The 10588-nt window shown below is 49.1% G+C and overlaps 1 protein-coding gene across 1 annotated transcript in view; it reads left to right on the top strand.

Annotated features, from left to right (window-relative positions):
- Positions 1–9745: 9745 nt before the first annotated feature.
- The window catches only part of SDK1 (sidekick cell adhesion molecule 1), a 426731-nt gene continuing 425888 nt past the window's right edge, over positions 9746–10588 (top strand). The window contains exon 1 of the mRNA XM_070955387.1: positions 9746–10025. Within this exon, the coding sequence (XP_070811488.1) occupies positions 9746–10025 (280 nt within the window). The remainder of the gene's footprint in view (positions 10026–10588) is intronic.

The raw sequence follows: 10588 nt of genomic DNA, 5'->3' as shown, positions 1-10588 counted from the left end.
TATCATGTCTCCCCTGGTCCTTCTCTTCACTAGACTAGCCATGCCCAGTTCCTGCAACCGTTCTTCGTATGTTTTAGCCTCCAGTCCCCTAATCCTCTTCTCTTTGCTCTTCTCTGCACTCTTTCTAGAGTCTCCACATCTTTTTCACATCGTAGCAACCAAAACTGGATGCAGGATTCCAAGTGTGGCCTCCCAAAGGAACAGCTTTTAGAAGGTTCCTGAGATGTCCTTCAGAAGGCCTCTAGCACCTTCTTCTTCTGACCATCTACAGCTTTGGGGTTGATTCAGAGAGCCATAAAAATATAAAAGGTAAAAGTTCCCCCTCGCACATATGTGCTAGTCGTTCCTGACTCTAGGGGGCGGTGCTCACCTCCGTTTCAAAGCCGAAGAGCCAGCGCTATCCAAAGACATATCCGTGGTCATGTGGTCGGCATGACTCAATGCCAAAGGTGCACGGAATGCTGTTCCCTTCCCACCAAAGGTGGTCCCTATTTTTCTACTTGCGTTTTTTTTTTACGTGCTTTCAAACTGCTAGGTTGGCAGAAGCTGGGACAAGTCACGGGAGCTCACCCCGTTACACGGCACTAGGGATTCGAACTGCTGAACTGCCAACCTTTTGATTGACAAGCTCAGCATCTTAGCCGCTGAGCCACCGCGTGCCATATATTTATTTATTTATTTATTTTATTTATTTTTATTTGATTTATATGCCGCCCTTCTCCGGAGACTCAGGGCGGCTTACAATGCGTTAAGCAATAGCCTTCATACTTTATATATATATATAATCATCATGGAAAAACCAACTGCCTTCCTAGTAATATTCTGCTATTTTTCAGTTTCCTTCTTTCTCAAGGGAAGGAAACAGTATATACAAGACAACGATCATCAAATCTTCTGAGACGCTGGCGTGATTAAGACATTATGGTGTGTTTATTGGACGTGCATTCAGCTGTTGCTTGCCATTAAAAGCAAAACGAAGCTTTTTAAGAATCATCAGTAGGAATTCATTTTGGAATTTAAAAGGACAATTAAATAAGTATATGAATACATAAGGAAGGTTTTCAGTCCCGCAATGATGGGTTTTTGTATACAAAAGTGCTGCGGCCAGATGATTATTGTAACGCGCAAAGATGGACAGAATTTCGGAAATCCCCGCAATGGTTTGGCGAAGAGGGCAGAATTTGCCGAGTTGGCAAAACCGACGCGTTTGATTAGAGAAAAGAAAAGGACGTTGGCTGGTGGCGAGAAGGAAGAGATTTTAATTTTTTTTTTTTTTTTTTTGCTGAAAATGGAAAAAATGAACTTGTGATTTATGGGTTTGATGATTAGAAAGGGTAGAATATGGAAAGGGGGAAGCTTAGAGGGATATAATCTTAGAGAGGATAAAACAGAAATGACTTTATAACTGTTGTAAAAATTAGAAGCCCTTCACCCTTTCCTTCCTTTCTATTCTTTTTCCTTCCTTCCTGTTCTTTTTCCTTCCTTCCTTCCTCCATTAACTCTCCTCCCTCCCTATTCTTTTTCCTTCCTTCCTTCCTTTCTCCCTCCCTATTCTTTTTCCTTCCTTCCTTCCTCCCTCCCTAATCCTTTTCCTTCCTTCCTCTCTATTCTTTTTCTTTCCTTCCTTCCCCCCTATTCTTTTTCCTTCCTCCCTCCCTCTCTCCCTCCATTAATCCTCCTCCCTCCCTATTCCTTTTCCTCCCTCTCTCCCTAATCCTTTTCCTTCCTTCCTATTTTTTTCCTTCCTTCCTTTCTCCCTCCCTCCATCAAGACTCCTTTCTTCCTCCCTCCCTCCCCACTTTTTCTTTCTTTCTCTCTGTTCTTTCTTATTAAGATAAGATAACCTTTATTGTCATTATTTTTTTCCCTCTGTGGGCACTCTGGCACACATTAAAAATGAAATTCTGTTGCCCACTCTCAAAAGTGTACCCATACATAACACACATATAATATGCTACATACATACATATGATATATATACCTACACCCTAACATATTAACACATGTAAATAAAAACAAATTTACATGCTACTTTTATTTTCCTTTTTTAAAAATGGTATTGCTTTCCAATAAAGGAGAACCTTTGAAGCTCAGGGTTGAAATATGGGGTCCCTGGTGGTGGTGTTGCAGACGTTTAATGACCCAACTAGGTAACATCATCAGTGCTAGAAGGGAATGGGGTTTGTAGAGAGGAGGAGGAGGAGGAGGAGGAGGAGGAGGAGGAGGAGGAGGAGGAGGAGGAGGAGGAGGAGGAGGAGGGGAACTGTGGGAACCTTGGTGCTCTCTGAGCTTGTGTGTTTTCTTGGAGACGTTTCACGACCCAAACTAGGTAACATGATCAGTGCTATCAAAACAATGCATTGCTTTCATTTTGTAAAAAGTTCCTTTAATAAAAATATTTTTTTTAATAAAGGAATTTTTTTTTACTTCTCTCCTCTTCCCCCTCGTTTGCTCTAAGGAGAAACTTCCCCACTACTATAAATTGTCAAGTTTTTCCTATTCTGGTCCCTTTTGAGATGATATTCGTATTTCTAGACGCCAACCCCTCCCCTCCAGCTGAATTACATACTGAAGCACACTGGAAAAAAGACTTGGTATATACATTTTTAAACACCATCCTCTTCTCCTAACAGTGGATTTTGCACACTGTAATGCAAATTACTTTTGACAGCCATTGCACAGATTTTCAAAATCAGTTTCTTGCATAACCTAAGACGGATCTTTTTTCCCCACAAAGGCAAATTCTTTGGATTTGCGGGCTTGGAGGAAGTGCATCCCATAATAACTAGTAAATCAAAGAGCTAGCGTAATAGCAGAAGCTAGCAGGACCTGGTGGACTGGGAAAATGTGCAGAAAATTTGGATCTCGGGCTGTCACCAGAATGTCGTCAACACACGTCTCTTCCATAAAGACCAGCTTATTAATTTCCAGTGCGGGCAGTCCTCGACTTGCGACCCCAACCGAGCCCAAAATTTCTGTTGCTAAATGAGACATTCGTGAAGTGAGATTTTGCTTCATTTTACGGTATTTCTTGCCACAATTGTTCAGTTAGTAACATGATTGTTACGTGAATCTGGCTTCCTCATGGCCTTTTGCCTATCAGAAGGTCACAAAAAGTGATTACAGGACCTGCCGGACACGGCAACTGTTATATGAGCCGAGGTGGCGCAGTGGTTAAGAGTGCAGTACTGCAACTACTTCAGCTGACTGCTAGTTCAGCAGATCAGCGGATCAAATCTCACCAGGCTCCAGGTTGACTCAGCCTTCCATCCTTCCGAGGTGGGTAAAATGAGGACCCAGATTGTTGGGGGCAGGTATTTCTCTCTCTGGGCACCCTGAGAAATATATCTGCTGAACAAAACTCCGTCCTGGCGACAGGGAAAGGCATCCGGCCATTAAAACACTGTGCTAGCTCCGTTCAGTTGCCCAGGGATTATGGGGTCATTAAAAGGAATTGAAGAAGGAAGGTCCATAAAATGAGGCAAAGCTCACTTAACAACTGCTTGGCTTATCCACAGAAGTTTTGGGCTCCGCTATAAGTGGTTCAGTCGACTACTTCCAACTGACCTTGAAAACTTAAAAAGTAGTTAGCTAGGAGATTTTTTTTCCCCCCTCTCCTGCCATTCCCTTTGTTACAAGTAATTAAAAACCCAATTAAGGGTGCTTTGCATTCCTGGCTAAGGTAAATTAAATCTTGCCTCTACCTTAAAAACCCAAGACAAAGGTAACTCTTCGCTGCTGTTCTGAATTAACTATTGGTAATTGTACAGCAGTAGCTGTAAATACAGCCCTTCCCTGGGGAATCACACCGGCCCCGTTCGACTCAGCCCATTTTTTTAATCCAAAGGCGATCTGCACGAGTTTACAAAGTGCAGATCCCTGTACTTTATATCAATTACATCTCTGCCATTGTAATAGAGCAAAATGGATTATTTTTCCCCTCGGTTCCCTCCCCGTCTATTTTTAGAGTTGAATGGGAACGAAATCTTTTTTTTGATGGAACACTTGGCAAAAACATTGTTACGGGACCTCGCCGGTTACAAAGCGAAGAATTTTCGGCGTTTTGGTTTCAAAGGGCTTTTGTGCGGGGGGCCTATATGAAATATCATCGCGGGACGTTTTGTACACGAGGGATTCCGGAGATTAACCAGGATGGTGGAAAAGAGCTGAAATTAAACAGCAAAAGGGCATCTTGCATAATATAAACCAGGGGTCTGCAACCTTAAACACTCAAAGAGCCATTTGGATCTGTTTCCCACAGAAAAGAAAACACCGGGAGCCACAAAACCCTTCCCGTGCCTGACTATTTCTTGAGCGGCCACAAAACTAGCATATGTAGTAGAATTAAATGTTCTGTTTTCTTCTGAAATTTTTCTTTTCTTGGATTTATCCATGGTTGGCCTCCCGGGGTTGAAAAGCTCAATAAATCGCGTGCTGGCAGGTGTTGCACATTGGCAGTTGTGATGCATATTTTGAGCGACAGGGAGCCGCAGCAGAGGGGTGAAAGAGCCACATGCGGCTCCAGAGCCAAAGGTTGCTGACCCCTGCTATAAACAGAGGCATAGAATCAAAAACATGTGAAGTATTAGTACCGCTTTACAAAGCCTTAATAAGGCCACCTCTGGAATAATGCAAGCAATTTTGGTCACCGTACTACAAAAAAGATGTTGAGACTTTAGAAAAGAGCATCTGAGACGATCAAAGGACTGGAGGCAAAAGATATGAAGAACAGCTGCAGGATTTGGGTTTGGCTAGTCCTGGAAACAGCGTTCCGTGCGCCTTTGGCATTGAATCATGCCGGCCACATGACCACGGAGACGTCTTCGGACAGCGCTGGCACTTCGGCTTTGAAACGGAGATGAGCACCGCCCCCTAGAGTCGGGAACGACTAGCACAGATGTGCGAGGGGAACTTTTACCTTTACCTTTCAAGGTTAAAACCTTACAGTACAGTGGACTAAAGCACTGTTATTAACATTTGCTGCCTGCAATTACTGCAGGTTCGAATCTCGCCAGGCTCAAGGTTGACTCAGCCTTCCATCCTTTCAAAGGTAGGTGAAATGAGGACCCAGATTGTGGGGGCAATAAGCTGACTTTGTATAAATATACAAAAGGATGAAGGCTATTGCTTAACGCATTGTAAGCCGCCCTGAGTCTCCAGAGAAGGGCGGCATATAAATTAAAGCAAAAAAGAAAAAGAAAAAAAACCTTCCAACTGACAAGAGGGGGCTTGATATTGAATTACTTGCCAAAAGCTGAAACCTTTCTGGTTTCTCTTGCAAGTTTCTGAAGCTTTTTCACCTGCTTCTAACTTTACCTGTGTGCCACAGGTGTTCTTTTATTATTCCTAAGGTGTAGTAAAATGACTTTGCATGCCATGAACACTGTGTAAAGCAACCCCGGGAATATTCTTGGCCCTCCTGGTTCCTCTTCTGTGCCATAGATAAGAGAGATTTGGGGGGTGTATGTAAAATGCAAGCAGGTCACGGAGGGGGAGACCCCAGGAAAATAAACCAGTGGCTTTGAAGGTGGGGGGGGGACATTTGCTGGACTGGCAGTCTTCCACCCATTTCTTCTGCAAGCATTGCAACCCAAGAGGATGCTTTGATGTGAGCGCGCCGTCAAAGACCGTTCGGGCTTCTCCGTTAATAAGACGCAAAGCGGGAGGAAAATCTGCAACTTGGGAGGTGGCGCATCGCGGTCCTGCCCCCTAAAGGCATCCATCCCACCCCTTCCTACCATGCTAAGCCGCAAAGGTAACACGGTAGAAACCTCCCCCCCCTCCTTCCCGCGGGTTGCAAGTTTGCTAAAGCGGTGCCAAAGCTCCTTGCAGAGCTCCTAAGAAAAACCAAAAATTAAAATAAAATAGAAAACCCTTTAAAAAAAAGAGAGAGAGAAGAGAAAAATTAAAATAATACAAAATTTTAAAACATGGAAATAAAATGATTAAAAAAACCCGAACTTGAAATGACATATATAAAAAAAATAAAAATTAAGATAAAATAGAAAAAAAAAATAAATTAGAATAGAATATGAATTAAATTTAAAAGGGCCACCCACTGCACCAACCTGAACTCCTTGCAAAAATGAACTCTTCTCCCCCTCCCCCCGGCGGCGTCCTGCTCCCCCTCCCCAGCAATCGTTTTGCACCGCTGGCGCAGCTGCATCTTCATAATTACTATTAATTTCTTTTCGAGCAAAGGGCGGGTCTCCTCCTCGCCGTCGCTTCCCTGCCAGGCGGTAGGGGGCGCGGTGGAGCCGACGCCTGGCAAAGCGGGACGGCTTCGGAAAGAAAGAGCCCCTCTAGCAGGCCGGGGGGAGAGAGAGAGAGAGAGAGAGAGAGAGAGAAGAGCGCGCAGGCGCGCGGGACTTAGGCGCGCGCGCTATTTCTATCTTCTTTTTTTTTCTTTCCCCTCTCAGCCGTTAGGCAGGGAAAGAGCGGCGGCTCGTTCCCGCCACGCCCCCTCGGGCGCTTGATTGTCCAATCAGCGGGCGAGAAGCGCCCGAGATAGAGCCGGGGCGCGAGCTTTGCGCGGGAAAGAATCTTGCGCTCTTGCCAGTTGGAGGCTGGCAGGCGAGGCGGACGGACGTGCCGCTACCGGCTCCCCTCAGTAAAGACAAGAAAAGTGTGTTAAAAAAAAAAAAAAGAAGTCTAAAAACCCACGTACTGTGATACACAACTATAAGGCGCCCCCTTATCCCAGACACGTGCCTATATCCATCTATGTGTAGGTCTAAAAGATACATGAGGCAAAAAAAAGTCCCTTTTACAGGCATGAGGTAACATGCATGTATCACATGCATGTAGGAAACATGCATGAACACATGGAACAATTTAACTGCGTTTTGTGCAAGTGCAAACTGCACCCAGGGCGAGTCTGTGGATGTGTTGTCTCTAAATGCTTTTATTTATCCCTGCAGAAATGGAAATCTACCAAAGCCATCTGAACACCAGCCATTGTTTAACTGTATTAACTCTATTCACCCACGCGGGAGAGATTTTTTTTAAATTTCTCCTCATTTTTTAAGCTCTTTAGCACCTTTTGTGGCTCTGAGGGGGCTTCCATGGGGGGGAGATTGGAGAGACCCTCCACCCCTTAAAATGGTGGAGGGTCTCTCAGGTTGCAGCTCATCACTGAGGAAATAAAACAATTTTTTTCCAGGTTTCTCAAGGGTCTCAGCTTGCCATGGGATTTCCAAATCTCTTGGTCATTTTATTTTATTTTTTTTAATTTTCACAATCTCTCTGCGATTGTGGGAAGGATAGGATAGGAGGGCAGGTGTGTGTGTGTGTGTGTGTGTGTGTGTGTGTGTGTTATTTTATTTTATTTATTTGTTTATAAAATTTGCTCGTGGCCCAACAACTTTTAGCAAGATGCTAAGGAAAAAAAAAAAGAGAGGTTCAGAGATAAAACCAGACCTGGAAAAAAAAAAGGGTTGGGAAAGGAAGGCCAGGAGGGAAGAGCACAGAGTGAAAATATCAATTTAGGAAATGGAGAGATGGAAGAAGAGAAAGGATAAAAGAGAGAGAGAGAGAGAGAGAGCTATTTTGGTCTAGTACAGGGGTCTGCAACCTTAAACACTCAAAGAGCCATTTGGGCCCGTTTCCCACAGAAAAGAAAACACCGGGAGCCACAAAACCCTTCCCGTGCCTGACTATTTCTTGCGCGGCCATAAAACTAGCATATGTAGTTGAATTAAACGTTCCGTTTTCTTCTGAAACTTTTCTTTTCTTGGATTTCTCCATGATTGGCCTACCGGGGGTCGAGAAACTCAATAAATCACCTGCCGCACATTGGCAGTTGTGACGTATATTTTGAGTGACAGGGAGCCTCAGCAGAGGGGTGAAAGAGCCACATGCGGCTCCGGAGCTGCAGGTTGCTGACCCCTGGTCTAGTAGTTAAGGCTAAAAACCAGGAGGTTGTGAGTTCTAGTCCTGTCACTTCGTTGAATATACGCTGAGAGTTTCTGCACCAAAGACAAATTCCTTGTGTGTCCAATCACACTTGGCCAATAAAGAAATCCTGTTCTGAATTCCGTTCTGTCCTGTTGTATTCTGCATTCTATTCTATTCTGCATCCCATCCCATCCTATCCTACATCCTATCCTATCCTATCCTATCCCATCCCGCATTCTATCCTATCCCATCCTATACTGCATTCTATCCCATCCTATACTGCATCCTATCCCATCCCATCCCATCCCATCCCATCCCATATTGCATTCTATCCTATCCCATCCCATCCCATCCCATCCTATACTGCATTCTATCATATCCTATTCTGCATTCTATCCTATCCCATCCTATACTGCATTCTATCATATCCTATTCTGCATTCTATCCTATCCCATCCCATCCCATCCTGCATTCTATCCCATCCTGTCCTACATCCTATCCTATCCTATCCTATCCTATCCTATCCTATCCTATCCTATCCCATACTGCATTCTATCCCATCCTATACTGCATCCTATCCCATCCCATTCCATTCCATCCCATCCTATACTGCATTCTATCGAATCCTATTCTGCATTCTATCCTATTCCATCCCATCCTGCATCCTATCCTATCCTATCCTATCCTATCCTATCCTATCCTATCCTATCCTATCCTATCCTATCCTATCCTATGCTCCATTCTATCCTATCCTATCCTGCATTCTATTCTATTCTATTCTGCACCCATCCTATCCCATCCCATGCCACGCCATCCTTTCCCCACGGAAGCCCCCGGAGCTGCGAGGGATTCCAAACGGGCTGCGCGGGGCTTGGCGACACGCTGCTGTGACGAGTCTCTCTCTCTTTCTCTCTCTCAATCGCTCCTTCTTTTTCTCCCCCTCCTCCTTCTTCTCGTCCTGGCAGATTCTTCCAAGGGTCCGCGCACGAGGAACGAAGCCGCCCGAGTCCAGACCGAGCCCGCCTCCCCTACGACCGACGGACCCGCTTCCCCCGCCCCGGAGCCGGCGGGGTGGCGAGAGGCGCTTCCCCTCCGCCCGCGTCGCTGCTTCTCCCGCGGGAGGGAAACTCGAGCAGGTCTCCTTTCGCCGCCGCCGCCGCTGCTGCTGCCACCGCCTCCTCCTCCTCCTCCTCCTCCCGCCGGCGGGTCGCTGGTGGCGCAGCTCGCCGGCTAGAGCAGCCCCAGCGGCATCTCCTTCTCCTCCTCCAGCCAGGCTACGCTTCACCTGTAGGCGGCGAGGCTCCTCCAGTCTCCGGAGCCGGGCGAGGCGCCAGCGAGTGGCTCCCTCCCGCGCGCCTGGAAGCAGGGCTGGGGGCTCGTCGAGGCGCAGCAGCCCCGGAGGCTCCGATCCCTGCCCGGCGCAAAGGACGACTTGGCCAACTTCGCCACCCGCGGAGGACGGAGCAAGCAGGGGCTGAAGCCAGGCGGAGCGGGAAGGCTGAAGTCCCCGCCGCCGATTATTCCTCCTCTTCCTCCTCCTCGCCAGGCAGTGCCAGCCGCCGCGTCCTCTAGCCTTGCAGCAGGGAAGGGAGGCGATCGCGGCGGCGGCGGCGGCGGCGGAGGAGGAGGAGGAGATGGAGACGCTGCTGCTGCTGCTGCCGCCGCCGCCGCCGCCACTCCTGCATGCTTCGCCCGGGTCTGGGGCTCGCTTAGCCGGCGCAACCAGGGAGCAGCTCCGCGCCGGGGCCGCCCGCTCCAGCTCCAGCTAAGCTGCCTCTCCGCCGGGACGACGGCGCAGCCCGAGGGACCCCCGCGCTCTGTCTGCCCGTCCGCCCTCCGCCAGGCTGCCATGCGGGCACCAAGCTCTGCCCGGCCGGGGCAACTTCTCCGGGACTCCCACGACCCCCGACGGGACTCTACGCCCAGCCCCGCGCCGGCCCGGGAGTCTCCCCGGCGGAGCAACGCCCGGGCGCGGATAAAGTTAAACTTCTGCTGCGGAGACCGAAGAGGAGGAGGAGGAGGCGGCGGCGGCGGCATCTTCTCCTCGCCCTCCCGCTTCCCTCGCCGCTGCCCGGGCTGGTGGGCGTTGCTCTGGGTCCAGCTCCACGTGTGGCGCGCTCTGGCGCAAGGTAAGCGGCCGAGGGACCACCTCGCCTCGCCCGCCCGCCCGCCTGCCTCTGCCCGCAGCTGCCTCCGCTCCACTTTGCCAACATCGGGCATGAATCTGCAATTCCGCCCCGCCGGCCCCGAGCCAGAGGCGGGGGAGCCCGATGGAGCAGGCAGGCGGGACTGGGGGCTTCAGGGATACTCGCTCTGTCGCCCACCCCCCCAGCTCAGACGCTGCAGGCGGGCGAGAGTGGACTGGCCCTGAGGGGCGCTCCAGCCCCCCCCTCTCTGCAGCTGGCAGCGCGGTCCCCTCGGAGCCTTGAGAAGCGGGTGGCGGGCGAGCCAGCCAGGCGCCGGGACGAGGGGCGTTGCTGCTGGCCGCCGGCGCGCTTCCTGGGCCCGGGAGGTCCGGCCTCGCCCGCTCTTGGCTGGAATTGGGGGTGGGTGGGCTCCGGGAACCGGCCAGGAGCGAAGTCTAGCAGCCAAGCCCTTTTGCTTCCCCCCCCCCCCTTTTGAGAAGGGGAGGGCGAGTTCCGTTGCTGGGCTTGCCAGTTCGTCTTGGAAGTTTCCCGTCCGGGCCTTCGCG

This window comes from Pituophis catenifer, unplaced genomic scaffold (assembly GCF_029215685.1).
Source record: "Pituophis catenifer annectens isolate HBS135680 unplaced genomic scaffold, rPitCat1.0.hap2 SCAF_16, whole genome shotgun sequence".
NCBI classification, from domain to species: domain Eukaryota; kingdom Metazoa; phylum Chordata; class Lepidosauria; order Squamata; family Colubridae; genus Pituophis; species Pituophis catenifer.
Note: the sequence above shows the minus strand (reverse complement) of the source record. Positions and strands in the feature narration are given on the sequence as shown.